The following is a 19,806-nucleotide window of genomic DNA, read 5'->3' as shown; positions in this document are numbered from 1 at the left end:
CTAAATCTCCCTTGGTGCAGATTAAGCCAATTACATTTGCAACTCCAGCAATATATGATCTCCGTTTCAAATACTGTAAGCCCGCCTCCATTCTCCTTCGATATGGCTCATTTTGAGAGGGGGAAAAATCAGCATGTTAATACTAACAATTTATTAAAATGGGAAAGAGTGCCTGTTTACATACTGGAGGCATATTCTCTGGATGCAGAATATTCAGACTGTCTTGATCTTGTGTTAGATATGTTTTGGCAAAGAGAAATAGAGTTTCTAAACATTTATACCTTTTAAGATGATTTAAATAAAACATGTAAAAATGAGGGAGAAATTCATTTATGCTCACTGGGTGAAACTCTATTCCAGTGTAGTGGGCCCAACCCGAGTGTGGTAATGGAACATCAGTGAGGCTTTAAGGACTTGTGCACCATCGCTGCAGATTGTGTTTCACTCACCGAGAGTAAATAGTAGAATAAATGCTGTGCTGCTTCCTTCCCAGACCTGAAGAGCAGCTCTGTGTCGTTCAAAAGCTTTTACTTTCCACCAACACAAATTGGTTCAATAGAATGTTACATCACCAACCTTGTCTCCCTTTCTAGTATAGGGAATAATGGTTTCAGTGTAAGCAATATGTTGTCTACAAAATGCTTTAGGAAAATCTTGATGGAAGTGAAATTTTGAAGCTTTTAAGTGACTTATAAAAAAATATTTTCAGCCTTTGGAGGATACTTAAGTGAAGTGGTAGAAGAAAACACTCCTCCAAAAACAGAAAAAGAAGGTTTAGAGACCATGATTGGAAAGAAGAAAGGTATCCAGGGTCATTACAATTCTTGTTACTTAGATTCCACCCTATTCTGGTAAGTGTTGTGTGTTGTTGTTTTTTTTTTGTTGTGTTTTTTTTTAATTAATTTGTGCAACTGAATCCAACGATGTGGGTGAGAGGGAGAAATGTTACAAATGGAATAGAGTAGCTGATTACTAATTTGTATTGAATGTTTTGCGTTCTTGCTGTGCAACTAATAGTGACATATTGTACATGGAATGCCTACTGTTGCATAACATTATTTTCAATTGAATTGGTCCGCCAGGACTGGATTGGCTCCTGAGTGTGCATTGTGATTTTCACTGAGCAGGTAAAATAACTTCCTAACATGAAATGTTTAATTTGAATTCTTGACTGGTATCCAGTCATTATTCTTGTCTTCTACATTTATTTTTGCTTGATTTGTTCTTTACTTCCTCCTCTGGTCTTCATTGGTTTATTCTGAGACTTTGCTATGCTCCTTAGCATTTTACAGAATGAAAATAATTTTTTTTTCCTCTTTCAGCCTGTTTTCTTTTAGCTCTGTTTTGGACACTGTTTTACTTCGACCTAAAGAAAAGAATGATGTAGAATATTATAGTGAAACTCAAGAGCTGCTAAGGACAGAGATTGTAAACCCTCTGCGGATGTAAGTAGATGTTTAGAAAACATTGTACCAGAACTAGCCAATGAGTCTCCAGTCTAGTATAAATTTTATAAATACCTAGCCACCTGTGCAATACCATGTCACAGGAATGAAAAGTTCCTTCCTGAGGATTGCTGTTGTAAGGCAGTGAGGACAAACAGCTCTGGTGTGGTTTTTTTGTTTTTGTGGGTTTTTTTGGTTTTTTGTTTTAGTTTAATTGGTTTTAATCTAATCTGCAGATGATTTTACAGAAAATGTGAGAAGACATAGTCATATCGGCATTTCTAGCTGTCTCTAGCTTTAGATAAATCATGTATGTTGGCACAAACATAAGTGGTAATAAGCACCAGTGGTGACTTGGACAGACATGGGTAGTTAGAACAACCTAACATCTGGATACTTATGGCATGAAAACAGTTGTATTGCCTCAGTTTCTCTTCTGTTTAGGATTGTGGGATTCAGACTGACTCTTCTCTTATTAGTCATTAGTAACAATCACAACTGCTTTTAAAAGCTTCAGAAAATTCTGCTTTTTGGGTATATCGTACACTGAAATCACTTAGCAAATTATATTAAGAGGCATTCGAAGGTAATGATGAGTAGAGACGAGAAATTTGAGGCTCATAGAACAAATGAAATGTTACAGTATGACATATAGCAATATGCAGTGGGGATTATAGAATATTCCTCTTTAATTCAAAAAAAGACCACTAGGGTCTATGAAAACATAATTAATTAGTAATGGTTATAGTTCTAAAGCTATACTTTGTTTTTACCATTAATAGCTTATTTGTAAAGATTTTAGCTTTCTTCCTTTGAAGAAAAATGCTGGATTTTGAACCTCTTAGAAGTGAGGACATGCACACCACTGGTGTATTCTGTGATTCCATGGCCACAGAATGGATTGCAGAATGTATCTCCAGCCAAAGAAATATCAAATGGTTGTTGGCACAGAAAATTAAAAGCTTTTTGTTTGTTTGTTTGTGTCTCCCTCCTTCTCCCAACATTTCAAGGCTTTTCACTACATCTTCCCACGATATAGAAAGAGGAGACACATCTCCTCTCTAATTCACAAAAATTCAGCCACCTCCATGTGTCAAACACAGTTTTTAGCATTCAGGAAAAAGTGAAATACTCTTAATTGGAACAATTTCTGCAATGCTGTTGCGTACTGTCATTATAAAATTTGAAAACTGAATATGGTGGGATAGTGCAAGTTAAATTGACAACTATTCCAAAACTAAAATTTGGGTAACATTTAGTATTCAGATAATTAACACAAGGAGGATTAGTTTCATGTTTAATAAAACTCTGAATTTACTTGAAGCTATCACAAATATGTCAGTGCACCTCAGAATTCAGCAGCGCTCTGTCACAAAAAACTACCATGACAAAGAACTTGGTTCATTGTGCTGCAGAATACAAGAGGTCTGGCATTTAGGTTTATACGGGGAATGCCAGATACTATAAAAATCAGTAAAGGAAATAAAGTTTTTTTTGAGCAAATAGTCTGTATTCTAGCCTCTGGTTATTAAGTCTCTCTTCTACTGACTTGATTAAAAGGTTTGGCTAATAGTTTATTAAACCAATTTCTTAATGTAGTTACGGATATGTGTGCGCCACAAAAATAATGAAATTGAGGAAAATACTTGAAAAAGTTGAAGCTGCATCAGGATTCACTTCTGAGGAAAAAGGTAATTATAGAGTTTTTTGCTTCTAGATATGTAGTTCTTGCTATAAGAAGGGACTGAAAACATATATTCATTACATAGTATACGTTAAGATATACAAATATTTTTCTGTAGCACCCATCACTATAGTATCAAAGCTTTGATTAGGGATGGGGATTGAAGAATTTACCTTCCTCATGGAATGACCTTGAGCTGATCCATAAGGTCCTTCCCCTTTCCGCATTCAGATCTTTCCTGAAGACTCACCTATGTTGTGATGCTAATGGGGAAACTAGCTGACCTTTACTTACAGGTTTGAGAATAATTGGGTTTGTTGTGTTTTTGTTTTTAAATATATTTTATAGTCCATTTTTTATTACCAAGCTGTGACTAGTCACTGCTCAACTGCTTAGCTAATTTCCTTCTTTTCTGTTGGGAAAGTAACATGCACTTTGCAGGTACTGCTAGAAGCAAATTAATAATCTCTTCAATTAGGAGTGAGAAGAAAACACCATCGCTCTCTTTGATATTGAGATCTGGATAGCAGATATCTGTCCATATGATCAATATTAAATTGGAGGCTGTGACCCTCCAACAAAGTAAAAGTGGTTACCACTGTAGATATTTCTTGCATCAATTAGCAGATACTGTACTTTTCTATTTCCTCTGCTTTTTTCCCTCTTCTCAGGATAAAATTTTGCAGGGTCAGATAATTCCCTTTGGAATAGGATAGCTTTGTTCATCTGTAAGCCTTGTTATCCAAAGTTTAGCCTTCATCTGTTTATAGTTCTGTTTGGTGCTTAGTAGATAAACTTTAGGATTGTGTGCTCCCAAATATGGCAGTTGATAAGTTGCATAACTACTGTGCTACTAAAATTTGAATGTTTTTTTGTTCCAATTAGAATAAAGTTGCTTAATTTTATTTTAAAAACAGTCTTGGAGATTGTATGTGCTTTAACATGCTACTATTACTTTATTTTTGTCCAGATCCAGAAGAATTCTTGAATATTTTATTTCATCATATTTTAAGAGTAGAGCCACTATTAAAAATAAGGTAAAATGCTCTTTTGACTAAGCAATTAAAATGTATGTGTTGAACCCTTACAGCCAGATTTATCCCGGCAATGATGCTAGGGTCAATGCAGGAGTTGAAGAAAGGTTGTCTACACTGAGGGGGGAATAGCATAGCTGATGTCGACGTATCTTATTTCGACTTACCTCCCTTCCTCACGGCACGGGATCGACGGCCGCAGCTCCCCCGTCGACTCCACTTCCACCTCTCTCCCTGGTGGAATTCCAGAGTTGACAGCGTGTTCGGGGATTGGTTTATCGCATCTAGACAAGATGCAATAGATTGATTCTCTACCCGCCGATCCGGCAGGTAGTGTGGATGTACCCCTAGAGGCAGTCTAAGTTATGCTTCTTGCTAATATTGCCTCAAGCCTCATTTGGGGTTGTAACAGGGTGCTGAGTAAGGAGGGCTTAATCAGCCCCTTGCCGCTCCAGCCCCAATCAAGGGGGATGGATTAGGGCTGGTTGAAGAGCCCTGTGCCTGCCTGGCAATGAGAAACCGCTGCCAGCCTAATTAGCCAGGGGCTATAAAAGGAAGCCAGGGGAGGAGAAAGGCCAGGCACATGGAGGGGTGGCGCCCGGGCCGAGCCCAGGTCCTCTGGTCTGCTGCTGGCAAAGTTTGGCTGTGAAAAACCTGTACATAGATGTATAGTAAGATGGCAGTGTGAAACAGCTATAAATAAAGAGCACTATTGTTTGCATCAACCTGAGGCATTCCTGGCTGATTTGCAAGGGAAGCAGAGGCAGAAACCAGAGGGGCCTAGCTTGCCTCTCACTACAGGGGGATATCAGCAAAGCATATTACTACTTCGGCTGTGCCTACTGCTGCCTCTGGCTTGCTCCTAAAAGCCCTTTTGTCAGGGTTTTTACTTCCCGGGGGATGGTGTAAAGGTCTCCTCTCCCTGTTGTACGTGTTGTCCTTATGTGCCTGACTTTTCTGGCCCCTCTGTACCAGCATAGCTAACCCACAAGGTCCATAGAACAATTCTGAATCTAGCCCTCGGTGTTACTTTTGGAACAACTTTTTGAAGCAATCTTAAACAGTAGAATCTGACATAAAATATTTTGGCTTTTCAGGAAAAATATTATAATTTGCTTTGGAGGATGCATAAAGATTTTGATTTCTTAGTTCTTTTAAAGTTAAACACATGCAGTCCTTATTAAAAATAATTCTTTATAAAATTGTAAAGCTTCAGTCTCCCCTATGCAAGTTATTCTTTCTAAGGCAGGAGGAAAGAGCTCTGCAAACCAACTCATGGAGTTTTATATTGATTCTTTGGGAATTGGATGTTAGGGTTTATTCACCTCCGCACTCAGATAGGATTGGCTGAGATTTAGCCCCCTAAATCTACATGTCTTTGGGCTTGCAATGGAAGTAAGGTCTGTTACATGGAGGCCTACTGCTTCCATGCTGTTGCCTAGCTTTTGCCTTTCTGTGGCCCCTTGATAATACATCTCTTGCAGCAGCCTTGTTGCCAGGAGTTTCCCAAGGGCTTCTTTCACTGGGAATCCCTTGCTCCCGATAGACGTTAGACGTTGCAGTAAACTTCCCTGAATTGCCCTGTAGATTTAAGTTGAGATTACTAAACCTATTGTGATCAGCTCTTAGCCCTGTCCTTTGGAGCAAGTTGTGGGAAAAGGTAGCGGAAGCCTGCTGTGGGGCTGGCACACTCTACTTTCCTCCTCTTTCTACCCTAGCCCAGATTCGTGGGCTTTTGTGTCTCCTACTCTCTCAAAAAATAAGGAAAAACTGAGTTCATATGGAGAATATTTTCAGAATATAACTTGCAATATCCTGCCCACTATATTGCAGTATTTCAGCACTGTGAAACTGTGATAATTTTGCCTAATCAGTCTCTGGGAATGGTGATGTTCCAGGTGTAACAGTTTGGGAATTTTGGATATTCAAATTAAAATAGATGTAGTATACTTTTATAGTTGAACAAAATGTTAAGAATGCTTTAAGCTCAAGGATTCTCAATGCTGTGCTTTCTTAAAGGGATACTGAAGAGACAAAAATCATGCTTCCCAAGGAGATACTCTTTATCAGAGTTCTTAGTGACACACTTTAGCATGTATTGCACTTTAATAATCTGGAGCTCAGTATTCCCGCTTCCCCTCCTCTCCCCTCCAAGCAGATGGGTGGGCTAGAGCATTAAATGAAAGTGAGGAAGAGTGCCTCTGCTTTATGCCTGCCTCTTACTTATCTTTTCTGGAGCACCTCACAGGTGCCTTTTTCCCTGTTCCATAAAGATGGAACACTATGGCAGTTTGTATAAGGGGTAGGGCAAGGCTGGATAACAGCAACTTTGAGTTTTGTGCTCTGAGGATCCTCCGTTATATCCAGGCAGAAGTTAATGCTCCTTGTTACAGCATTGATCTGTGCTCTAAGGTGGCAGTTATTGCACAAACGAAAGTTGAATGATAGTGTGTCCTCAGGAATACATGCTGGCTAGGCAGAAAGTCCAGCAGTGTGGTGAAGTAGCTCCTCTATAATGTCCTTTCCCTGTGATCTGTGGGGTTAGAGGCCAATGATGGACTCTCACATACCCTTTTTCCGTGATGGGAGCATTAGTCAGTCTTTCCAACATGAAGATTTAATTTACTAAGGTCCTTTTGCAGACTTACTGCAGGAGGGTATGATATGACTTATGATGTAATTTTTCAGTCTTTCTGCTCTCTTACTACTTGAACTTTCACTCAGCTTTCAGAGTGAAAATGGTCTTGGTGAATCTCGTTTTCTTATTCATGCATTTGAAAGTGTTTCTGCTGGTGTTTCCAACAATGCATAGGGCTGCATTTTTAAAACATTAATCAAAATGTTTCTGTTCCTTTAAATGTTTTATAAAAAAACCACCCTTTTCCTTAACTCTGCCTGTGCTTATCTACTACTTGACCATGTCCCTTTAAGCTTTTATTTGTGGCAACCTGAAAAGTGCCTAGCATTATGAAGTTGTTATAAAAATGAAAATACACTTAACCATTTCACACCATTCCCTTTACTTTTTTCTTCATGTATTTGTACATGTGGATCCCGCTCATGGTCCACATGCATTGTATATGTAAGAGTTCAGAATGTTTGTTTTTTCCAGCAGTATCTATTATGGGTCATTTGTGAGTCTTGCATGCCTCACGCACTACTGCTCTCAAGGGCATAAAAGACCATGTAACTTCAACCTCCACGCAGTTCCTTCAGACTCTCTGCCAAAGGGCAGTCAGAAGAACTTCCATATTCCTTGCTTAATCTTAAATAGTTTTTTACTTTGTGTTTACTGTAGCTTTTTTTTTATAGTTTATTTGTGTTTCCTTTTGCCTACTAGCTATATGTATGTTATCCATTGTTTAAAAAATTCCATTTATTTTGAAGATCTATTTTATCTGAATTATTAGATCAGCAGGTCAAAAGGTACAAGACTGTTATTTCTATCAAATTTTTATGGAGAAAAATGAGAAAGTTGGAGTCCCGACAATTCAACAGTTACTGGAATGGTCTTTTATCAACAGTAGCCTGAAGTTTGCAGAGGTTGGTGACAGTTGTTTGTTTATACAGAGTTGACCTTTTACATAGTGGAAAATATTCTGCTTATAAAAAAGGAGAAATGTATATTTTGTGGTATCTTAATCACTGGGTGAACATTTATGAGAAGAGTGGTCTAATAATACTGGTAGAAAAAATGTTTGATATTACCTTTTATAAAATCTCTTTGAGATGGTTTCATGTCTCTCTGTCATTTGACCAAAGTGACTGGAAATAAGGCTAATGTTTCTGGCATATTTAAAAACAAAGTTTTTTTGACATTTAAAAAGTTAACTTGCTTTTGTTAATCCATTTAATTTTACAAAGGAATAAGATTTGTGATCTCTGCAAATGTTAAAATTGTGCAGAGACTGGCTGTTCAGGGGAAGGGCATTAGTATATGTTTTAATATACCATTTAAACACGGCCAGTGCCTACTGCACATAAAGAATTAGGTTAGCGTCCTTTTATCTTATGTTTTTAGAATTTTGATGAGATTACAGTGATATATTTGAAAACATTAAATTATTTTTGTTTCATTTGTTATTTTGGTTAATGATATATAGGCATGTGGCCTATTAGCTTTAAAACATTAATATGATTTAGCAACTATAAACAAATATAATATTAGGTGAAAATTATAAAATAGATGTATATTTTGAAGATCTAAATTGCATTCTATTTTGGGATTTTTGGTAGGCACCCTCATGTCTGATTATTCAGATGCCTCGATTTGGAAAAGACTTCAAAATGTTCAACAAAATATTTCCATCTCTGGAATTAAATATAACAGACTTACTTGAAGACAGTAAGTATAAACTGTTACTAGGTATAGTAAAAGTCAGTAGCCTGGTAGCCATATGCAAGACTATATTAAAAATTTAGAGGTCTGCAGAATAGACTCAGCTTGGAATGAACTTTTGATCATCTCATACTTAGGGAAACTCTCATAACCAGTAACTCTTTTTCTTTGAGCAGTGTCCCCACACCCCACCTTTAAGTGGGGCAACTATTGTCTGACTTGCCGAGGGAAAGGGAACAGTGCTTTACGGGTAGGGTTTGGGACGAGAGGTCAGAAGCTGCTGCAAAAGGAGGCGTGGATCAATGTTGTGGCGATGACTCATCCCTGAGACCAGAAGGATGGAGAGGGGTGAAAGAGGGCAAGGTCTGCTGTAGGATAGACCTGCCCTTAATCACTGACACAGAAATTGACAGAGACCTCAAGTCCCAAGGGGCGTTCAGTGCAGACTTTGAATGATGCTGATACTGAAAAGGTGAAGAGGAGTCAGTCTTCTAAGGCAGGCTCAATACTGGTTTCGGGTACACATACCCAGAATGGCAGAGACACTGGTGAAAGTTCTAAGGCTGTCCCTGGCTACCGGTAGCATGAAAATCAACAGTACCAAATATTGTTATCCACCTGTGGTACCAGTGGAATTGAAGTTAACTCACTTCTATGCCAAATGTTTGGTACCATATGCATTGATACTGAACCCATCTTCCACAAGTTCTTCTTGATTCCTTCTTTGATAACATTGATATCACAAGAATTTAGGTATCCTAAGGACTTGCTAATATCTTTGGAGCCAGAGTCTCCTCTGTTAACAAGTTGGGCATTGGGGGAGTGTCAGCATCAAGACTTGGTTACTGTCTCCTCTGTTATCTACAGTTCCATACTCACCTTCCTATACTTGAACAGGCTGAACGGGGGAGGGAGGGAGAGGAGAATAGTTGAAGTGTGTATGGAAGAGGATTCTCCAGATTCCCAAATATCCATGCAGGGTTCCCCTGTTTATTGTGGGACATATTGCGCTCTCTCCTACATTGACATAATACAGGAGGATAGATCTCAAGTGACACCCAGATAACTGGAACACAGATGAATACCTCTACCTATGCCATTTCTCCCTCCTCATTCGCCTTCCTGGGACTTGTGTGCATTCTATTTTCAACCATTTACAATGAAATTGTCACACCATAGGAAGGGGCAGAAAAGGGCCCATTTTCCAAACCACCTACCAAACCGCACTGATGTAGTGCTTCTAGCGTAGACTAGTTCGTAGTCTTCTTTTTCTGTAGCTTGCCTTGCTGGTGTCTGTTCACCAAACTGGGCCAAAAATCAGTTCAATTTTTTTATTAGACAAAAGTAAAAATTTTCAATTTTTTATGTAATTGAAAAGAGGAAAGGGAAAAAAACCAGGAAATTTTAGTATTTTTAGTTGTAATTTGTGATGTAGTGTTTTATATTGGAAAGGCTGGGATGACCTTAATTTCTGGAACTACTAGTCATCTCTTGAACAAAAACATATATAATACCTACTTATCTGTTTCAGTACAATACCTGTAGGTAAATCTCTAGTTTAAAATTGCTTGAAATTATTTCAAATATCTAACACTAGCTACTTTCTATTAAGTTCTATTCTTCTGGAATGTGGCTTTAGATGACCCACCATGGCTTTTCAATTAGTTGAGTTAAGGGTTTGTTTGTGGTTCTTTACTTAGATTCTGCTTAAATGCTAAGCTATTTTAACAAGTGTAACACTCACTAGATTAAGAAAATACATTTTTGACAGCAGGAATAACATGTGGAGTATGCTTTAAAAAAAAAAAAAGCATGTTTGCTGTTACATCCAGTAAACCAGTACTGAAACGCTTTCTACATCAGCTGTATTTCTGAGGTTAAGGCTTAGTACTTAAGTGTGTGTGTGTCTTGCTCTCTTGCCCTCTCTCCCTAGCTGTAGATTAGTAAAAGAGCAAAAGTTAAGACCACAGAAAATGATGGACTTTATTTTTATTTTTGTCTTTTTTTAATTGGCGGCAGTGATGTTAACTGGCTTAATGTAGGTTATATTTTTGGATCAAAATAGATCTTTTGTACAAAAATTTTTTTTACCATATCGTAGCTCCTAGGCAGTGCCGTATATGTGGAGGACTTGCAATGTATGAATGCAGAGAATGTTATGAAGATGCTGACATTTCTGCTGGAAAAATCAAGCAGTTTTGTAAAACCTGCAACACACAAGTAAGTGTACTTTTTAAAAAAAATTCTGTGGTCCTTTAACCAGTATGTACTTGCAACTTGGTGTAGTATAATAGTATCAGAAGGCAGAGACTGACATATGGAAGCAGGGATATTGGCAATTGGGCACAACATGAAGGTGCAGTCCTCATTAATAAGATAAGACTCTTGATTTAATTCATTAACACACCCTTGATGACTACATCTATTGAGCAGCATTTTTAGTAGCCTTTGGCAACTACATAGTCCAACGTTGTAAACCAATGAGAAGAATGCAGTAATTCCAGTTTACAGGGGCTTGGAATCCTTTAACTTTGTTCAACAGGAGAGCACCTAATAGTAAAAGCAGAAAAATAATGCTTCTCACTTCCTGTGTTGCTGGTTCAAATTCAGTTCCGAGTAGTAGTGACTGAGTCTGGTTACTGTTACTGTTTGACTGTCTAATTACTGTTTGACAAGTTAAATTATTATGGTGTTGATTTGGTTCCCAGTGGGCAGATGTCCATTTCCAGTAAAAGTGTCAACAGTGATGATGATTTTTGTAAGTCTGGGCGAGGAGGGGCACAAAGACTTGAATAGGTTTGGAGACTGAACTCCTCGTCTCTAGAGTGGGCTTCTTCATGGCAGATTGGAGCTACATTTGGTATAGGGGAACTTGCACTGCTATTGTCCATGTCAGACCTGTTCTTTGGTTAAGTAATATTTCATTCTCTAGTGCTGTCAGTCTGCCCTTTTAAAAATACTAAAATCCGCACAGCCTTTTAAAAAGAGTCCCCCCCGCCCAACACAGTTGCCGACTTTCACATGGTAAATAAGCACTCCGACACTCACAATAAGACAAAAATCAAGCTAATCCCATTTCAGAACAAAGCCAAAACAAGCCAATCCCTAAGAACCCCAACACTCTCTCTGTGACTAGATCTCTGCGGTGTGCAGTCTGGGACTGTGCTGCGCCCCTGACTCTCTCCCCTCCCCCAGCTCCTGCTTGCTGGGAGACGATTTAAAAAAAAAAAAAAAAAGCTACAAGCCAAACAAGCAAGAAGTTACAAGCCAGAAACTAGCCAATAAGCAACTCATAAACCAAATAAGCCAAAAATAAGCCCAATTTCTGCATTGTTTTCGCAGGTTTGCCCCCCAAGTGTGTTTGGTGTTTGTTTTTTGTTTTGTTTTTTTCTCTTTCTGAAATATTGATCTAATTCTAGGTTCACCTACATCCCAAGAGACAGAGTCATAAATTCAATCCAGTGTCACTTCCTAAAGATCTACCAGACTGGGACTGGAGACATGGATGTATCCCTTGCCAGAAGATGGAGTTATTTGCTGTTCTCTGCATAGAAACAAGCCATTATGTAGCTTTTGTTAAATATGGGAAGGATGACTCCGCCTGGCTCTTCTTTGACAGCATGGCAGATCGGGATGGTATATTTTTACTTAATTTTTTCTGTTAGACTGTCACATTAAATAATGTTAGCTCTTAAATACTATGACTATAAACGTTTTCCAGTACCAGAATACATACCTTTTTATATGTCATGAGGATTGAAAAGTAATTTATTTTTAAATGCCAAGACACAGAAATCTGTTTTTATTTAGTTTAAGTCCACTGGAATGTAGCTATTTAATAACTACGCAGTGTGCAACTGTCATTCTCACTTCTCCAAAATCGCAGGCTTAAACAATTCAAACAGTAGCTGTCTTTGGCATAATAGAAATTAAAATCTCTATATTGCAAAATCAGTGCCCTCTGGTTTGATAGCAGTGGGTCATTATATTGACATTCTCTGAATTAACACTGGTGAATTGAGGTGGACAGTACATACAGTACTTGTGGCTAGTGCCTTAGAAAAGCTTATAGTAATAGATACCACAGGCATTTGACTAAGGGGAACAGGTTTTTTTTGTTTTTTTTGTGGCTTGCACATTGATAGTTAATACAATACCAACTGCAGAACGTTTATAAGCAGCTCCGATAGACTCCAGCTCTCTCCCCTATAGCTGTATTGCCACAGTAGAGGCCATCTCTCTCTCCTATAGCTGTATTGGTTTTGCAGTGCTAGCAGGAATAAAAAATTGTAAAAGTCCAATAAAATACACAAATCTGACTGGTGCACACTGCAGATCTGCTGATTAAGATGTAATTTTTCTGACTATAACTGCACTTTCCTATTGAATGCTTCAGCACACCTGATAGCACTCCAGTAGTTAGGCAAGTAGTTAAGATTGGGGTGATAATGGCTTTGTGTGGTACAGCAATGCTATTTGACTGACACATTGTCAAGTCCTCATGCTAGCTATGGGATACTAATATTCACTAATCATGTTTCATTTAAACAGTTAAGACCAAAATAATTTATATTTGTTCATGAGGTTCCCCTAAGCTTACAAATGGTTCCCAGTGGATTACAAAAGCCTGTTGTGGGAGTTTCAATCTTTGGGGGTGTTTAATACTTACTTACTACGGAAGTTCACCATGGAGTAGCCCACAATAACAGCTTTGGATTTGAGATCTCCATTTTCAGGGGGAGGGATAGCTCAGTGGTTTGAGTATTGGCCTGCTAAACCCGGGGTTGTGAGCTCAATCCTTGAGGGAGCCATTTAGGGATCTGGGGCAAAAATCTATCTGGGGATTGGCCCTGCCATGAGCAGGGGGTTGGACAAGATGACCTCCTGAGGTCCCTTCAAACCTGATACTCTGATTCCAAGACATGTTTCAAAGATGTACGCATTAAAGAGGAAGTAGGGATGTTTAAGATGGTAACCTAATCCTGTTGCTCTCCTTGCTTCCCCCACAAAAGGAGGCCAGAATGGTTTTAACATTCCACAAGTTACACCATGCCCAGAAGTTGGAGAGTACCTAAAAATGTCTCTAGAAGAACTACATTCACTGGACTCCAGAAAAATTCAAGGATGCGCACGAAGACTACTTTGTGATGCTTACATGTGCATGTATCAGAGCCCAACCATGAGCTTGTACAAATGAACATTATACTCTGGAGAGGAGAAAAAACTGTACGCAGATTTCTACTGTTGCATTCGCTATACACTTTAGTCAGTTTTGATGCAACTGTTGCCGGCAATGGATGCTATTATAGGGGAAAAGCTGACTGCTAGAGCAAAAAGATGAATGTTTTAAAAACTACATGTAGAGTTCTGTTACTGAAATATTTAATAAGCATTTTGCACTCTAGGAAGTGTGTGTGTGTTTGTTTTATAAACAAAGTCTAAATGAAGTTGCTGAAAACTAAAGCTTTAAGTTAAGTGCATTGATAATGTGTTGATTTTTGAAATGAGAAAATCCTCCTTAGTCCATTGAAAATGTAAACACGCTGTGTACTTGCTCAGTGTATTTCTGTGGACCAAGGATGATTTTTTTTTCCTCCTTTTTCTGTAGCAACAGTTGCCTTCAGGAAGGAATAATTTTGGTTTTAATAAGATTGGCTGATTTTAAATTGATTACAATTTATTTCTGTGGTCTTGTTAACCCTTAGCAGTCTACTGATATCATACATATCTACTTCTATAGAATTTCAGGTCTTCACAACACCCATAATCTCAAAACTGCTCTATTCCTTGAGTTTGTTTTTTTCCTGTTTTATTTGGGAAAGTCAAACATACCTTCCTTTCGTATATGATACTTTTCTTCAGGGACTGGGGCAATACTGTCCAAGCATAACCGTAGATACATAAACTATTTTGTGGAACATAAAATTTAAATATATACAAATGTTTGGATGGCAAGCTAAACAATGTGGCTTATTGCCTCAGGGAGTGTTAATAAAGTAGAATCTGTAGTCCTTAGTAAAACAAAGTTGACACTTCATCTTACAACATACTGAGCTGCTATATGTAATAGGTCTAAATATTTCATTGTTTGGGATCATTAATGTTAAAAATATAACATCAGGAAAGATAAAATTATAAATTGAAAAAATAGCATTTTAAACATTCTACTTGGTACCTGGTACGTAAGAACAAAAAATAAATTACACTAGTTTAAAAAAATCACTGTAAAGTATTATTGATATTTTGTGACTTGGAAGTTGATTCTTATTTGCAATGGAATTCTACTGTATTAATTGCCTTTCAGCTACTTCTGTCTAAACTATTTTAAAAAATGTTTAGAAATGTCATGTGTATAGCAAAATTAGGATGTTGTAGAAATTATAGGTCATAAACTGCATTATTGTGGATTGTAGCACATATTTTCAGATTTTTAGGAGCTGTTTTACATGTTCAGATTTTTAGGAGCCGTTTTACATGAGTAACTGCCTCTCTGGGATCTACTCTGTGTAGAAAGGATGAAGAACAGATAAACACACTATCATTTAAAACAAAAATAAAAAAACCCTAATTCCAAAAGACTTTGCCTTCAGAATATTGTAAAAACTAGGTTAGTTTTGCACTTTTTTGTGCCAGAAAATGTAGAATATTTCTCTCTGGCTGTTTTGTCTGATTGTTAGATACATGCTAGGGTAAGATTTGAGAATTGCATTGGAGTAGCTGGCAGACTAAAAGCTGCCAGCTACAAGTAGGTACCAAAGTTAGGAGTTGGGTAAGGAAATGGTTGGAGTTAGTGAGATGCAGGGGAAAAATTGGTATTAATTCCAGATCATAGCTAATGGGATCATAGGGAGAAAACTTAATCTCCTCATTCTCTAGAGCTGCCTGATTGTTGAGCGGAAGAGACTGACACTCCAAAAGCCTCCTGGCTTGAGAGATCTGAGGAGGAAACAGGCCTTTGTTTCATAGTTTTTGCTACCTCAGATAGATGGTCGGTTCTTTGTGCAACTCCTGGGCCTGCCTCCTGATTAGAACTCTGGGTGGCCGTGAAACTAACAACCATGAAACTGTTCATTTGTGGTGGCCACAAAACTACTGGAGCACGCACGCATGCACATACACACAGAGTTATCTTTCTACAGACTAAGAAAGTCAACACTGCGTTGACTTAACCTAGTAATGGAACAGACTGTATTTTAAGCACAAAGGCTTGTAATAATTTACTTTAAACAAAAGGTTAAATTTAACAAATTGTTTAGGCCCTCACACTAGCAATGGCTTTCAGCTCAGCAGTGATGAGTGGATTTTTCAAGCCATGTGTTGGACTCATATGCATTTCTTTCATTTGTTCTGTTAATAAGTCTGATATTCAGCCAGCTCCAGGGAAACATGAGCAGGCTCCTAACACCTGAGAACCTCAGACTTATTTGAAGTGCATATAGGGGAAAGGCAGGAACATTTGAAGAACAAAAAGGGAAGAAACTTCTGCTTAGAAATAGCCAAGTCCACTAACTGTAAAGTGTTTTTTTTGGTGTTTTTTTTGTTATTATTGTCCTTGATTTCTGTGGCCCTCATCAGCCTAGTATCTGAGTGCATCTCTCAAATTTTACGATTATGGTGATGCACACATTTGTTTTTCCTTTCCAACAAGAAATAGCCTTAGCGATTTTGGGTGGCTTTTTCTGGGTGAAGAGGTGGATGATGATCCTGCTTTGAGGTTACTTTACTTATGTAAGGAAGAGGCAGGTGGGTATGTTTTGGGGTTTTGTTTGTTTATTTGTTTTTTTTTTAAACTGCTGACATGGCACATATCCTTTCCAGCTGGAGTTATTTTCTGTAGTTTCCACAAAAAAATTCAGTGTGAGAAGAATGAAACTTCAGCATCTCCTTGTCACCTGACATCTCCCCCCACCCCCTCATCCCAATATCTATTTGTGGGCCTTTTTTTAATATACTGATAGAGTACCATGTTCTGCTTTGAAAAATTGTAGGCAAAACTTATCTGTTCCTACCATGTCAACAGGCAAGACACTGGAAAGTCTATCTCTAGCTTTTCAAATGACCATCACAGTGGTGGGAAGAGCTGGGGGGAAATTTTCAGCTGGAAAAATGCAGATTGTACTGATTGTGTGGAATTGTCAATCAGAAAAAAAAAATCAGTGTTTCAAGAGTTTCAAAACAAAACTTCTTGATTTTTTTTTTTCTATTCAAATTGACTCTAAAAAATTACTTAATATTTCCAAACAAAAACAGTGGCAGGCTTGTGTGGCCATTTTAGCTGAAAGTATTTTAATAAACTGTTTTTTCTAAGCTTTCTCTCAATCAGAGCTGAGTATTTCCACTGACCCTAATGTTTCAGAGAACAGAAATGCCTGCTGACCAATGTGAATTATAAGGGCAAGTATAAAAGGCTTCTTGGCTTCTCCCTCTCAAATCATTGAACTTCTTTCCAAAGAGTGATTTCAAATATAAATACTTTTTTCACTGTTATACTTGGAGAATGTTGTATAAAGAATTGATGTAACGTCAGTATGTTGCTTTTTTGGTGATTGTCTAATATTGTTTTAATATACAGGTTGTGCAGTATGCATTTGTTGGTTAATTATGAACTACTCACCACTTTGGGGATTGTATGTTAGTGTGGTGGTTCACTATAGTTCATAGTCCAGTCTTGAGGAGTTAAAATAGGTGGGAGAGATGCTTGTTGTAGTTTGGAAACACTTTTTTGAGGAAAAAACTTTTTCTAATCTCAATCTCTGTTATTCTATAACATAGTTTTGCATCAGATTTGAGAAACACATACATACTCTGACATAGTACAGTGTATTTTTAAGCGTATGGAAGTTGACCATTCTGGTTCTCTTTACTGAAAGTATTATGCAAATATATAAAACTGACTTCAATGAGAGAAGTTTAAACTACGAAGAATAACTTTTAAACACTGTACATGATATTTACCAGAGTGATGTAAATCCTGGGCAGTTATCTCATCTTGTTTATGAGGAAACTAAAAAATGAAGGAAATTGCGATTCTGTAGGGAATAAGACACTTTTTTTTTTATACTCCATTATTTCCTGAAGAGGGAGCTCACAGAAAGATGGCATTTTTAAGCAGTTGCCATTGTTGTTTTATGCAATGCCAACAAGCATTTGGGGGCGTCTTTTTTTTTTTAAGTCACCAGAGGGCAATTAATTGCCCAACTCCCTGACATTCAGTGGGAATTGGATGTTTATCACCCTTTATTATTTTGAAAATCTCCCTTTCAGTCCTCAGGCACTTTATTACAATGGTGTATCTTCTCCTAAAATAATTATGTTTACTTTGGAGGATAGGATTTTTTTAAACTAAGATTTTGCTTCTGCAAGTGTGGTTAAGAAAGGCTTTAAACAACTAAAATTGATGTGAAAATAATGTGGTTCACCATCATGAATCTTAACTTCTAAATACGTTTAAATTGGATAGATGGCCTGAGAACAGCACATAACACACCTATATATTCATTTTAGTTCAATGAACAAACTTGGAAATTAAGTGTCAGAGTCAATGGAAACATGAGCAAGTCACACCAATGGTCATACCCTCAGGCTGAGGTTGTGAGGTCAGAGAAGGGTCACTAAAGCAATTGTCTTGAACATAACTCAATGCACAAGCAGTATAGACTTGTGCATTACACACAGCTACTTCTGGCTTTTCAGTTTGGAGGTGATGGAAGAAAAATGTAAGAAGACCTATGTTCAGTTGGAGTCTTTTCAGTGACTTCTTGTTGTCTGTGCAATGAATTTCTAATGTATTTGATGTTTGTTCTGATCCTGTGCCCTTAAAAATGTAATTGTGTTTTTATTATATGGGGTGAGAATTTTCCTTTTAAGGAACTGTAGCTGTAACAATTATTATTCATGGTCATAAGCAGTCAGTTACTTCAGTTCAATGCATTTCTCTTTATTATGCACTTTACACTCCTTTGGAATGGATGAGCTTGTCACCTCAGTCCTGGATGATAGTCTGCTTCATAGTAGTAAACCACAGTGAAAGATTGAGTTGGGAAGAAGGTTGAATTAAGTTTTACCTTTATTAAGGCTGCCTGTTTTAAGTTTAAGGTGTGAGTCAATTGTTCTGCCATTGTCATGAAGCATGTTTTTTCATTTGCTCTATATTTTTGGTATTTTCTTAAATAAACATCCCAAGTTTTTGTGCATACATAGTTCTTTAAATTTACAAAAACTGTCTCCAAGGGTGGTTAGTCAGGAAAAAAAATAGTCATTTCAGGTTGCCCTGATTTAGCCTTAATACTTTTCAACAACTTTAGAGAAGAATGAATTTCTACTGGAAAGGACTGTACTATATGCTATTTCTGTATTACTATATTATTATTAAACTTAAAATTTTTATGGCTCTCTTTTCTTCAGAGGCGCTTAGGTCATCTGGGTAAGCTGGAAATAGAAATGTTGAATTCATGGTGTGAACTAGTTTATTTTTTATGGACTTTCTGTAATCTCTCTACGAGAGGGCTCCTAACTGAATTTTGCACAGGAAACAGGAATTGCTGTATCTGATCACATCAGGGGTCCCATCTATTACTATATTCTGTCTTGGACAGTGCCTAGTACCCAATGTGACAATAGAAAGTGCAAGAAATCCTACAGTAGATGAATGTGGACTTAGCTTCCCCTAGGGAAAACTTCTTCCTAACTTCTATTAGTTACAGATTGGCTTGTCCTTAAGCATGAGGTTTAATATCACTTCCAAAACTACCTCTTGTGCCTGGAAGGAAAAGCACAAGGATGCTGCTAGGAAGAAATTATCTGACAGTAGGTGGATGAGTGCATGTGAAACCTGACATTGGGACACGTTAGGAATAACACATCTCAAAAAACAATAGTTAATACAACGTGAGTAACCTCTCCATATAAGTATAATATTGCTATAATGTGAATTTTGTTTAATTCCTGTTAGCTGAGAGCCACTCGTGTGTGTAAGAACATGACTTTTCTAAAAAAAAAAAAAAAAAAAAAAAATTATAGTCTAGGACTTCACAATCACCACTACAAATGTATTCAGAACAGCCCCCACACCAGAGTACTTCTGCCTACATTGAACCACGTAGTTTTGCCAAAAGTTGGGACATACAAAAATGACTGACTACTGGAAACTGGGCTGCATATTTCTTATATTTTGTCACAAGACGACACTGACTTGTAACAGCTGAAAAACCTGATCCTGAACTATTGTCCTCTGTGCTGTTTGGCAAGAGGAGTTTAACTCTGAAGTGCTTTGGGGTGTTTAAAACTGGACTTGGATTTATAATT

At 37.6% G+C, this 19,806-nt stretch overlaps 1 protein-coding gene across 4 annotated transcripts in view; it reads left to right on the top strand.

Annotated features, from left to right (window-relative positions):
* Positions 1–18,888, top strand: part of CYLD (CYLD lysine 63 deubiquitinase) — a 48,987-nt gene extending 30,099 nt beyond the window's left edge. For all 4 annotated transcript variants that reach the window (XM_030581403.1, XM_030581401.1, XM_030581404.1 and 1 more), the window contains 9 exons: positions 710–851; positions 1,323–1,445; positions 3,045–3,136; positions 4,100–4,166; positions 7,574–7,706; positions 8,400–8,508; positions 10,604–10,722; positions 11,922–12,138; positions 13,515–18,888. In XM_030581403.1, the coding sequence (XP_030437263.1) occupies positions 710–851; positions 1,323–1,445; positions 3,045–3,136; positions 4,100–4,166; positions 7,574–7,706; positions 8,400–8,508; positions 10,604–10,722; positions 11,922–12,138; positions 13,515–13,699 (1,187 nt within the window). In that variant the 3' untranslated portion in view covers positions 13,700–18,888. The remainder of the gene's footprint in view (positions 1–709; positions 852–1,322; positions 1,446–3,044; positions 3,137–4,099; positions 4,167–7,573; positions 7,707–8,399; positions 8,509–10,603; positions 10,723–11,921; positions 12,139–13,514) is intronic.
* Positions 18,889–19,806: the final 918 nt, after the last annotated feature.

The sequence above is a fragment of the Gopherus evgoodei genome, chromosome 12 (genome assembly GCF_007399415.2).
Source record: "Gopherus evgoodei ecotype Sinaloan lineage chromosome 12, rGopEvg1_v1.p, whole genome shotgun sequence".
Classification (NCBI taxonomy): Eukaryota; Metazoa; Chordata; order Testudines; family Testudinidae; genus Gopherus; species Gopherus evgoodei.
The sequence above is the reverse complement of the archived record's forward strand: the minus strand, read 5'-3'. Positions and strand labels throughout refer to the sequence as shown.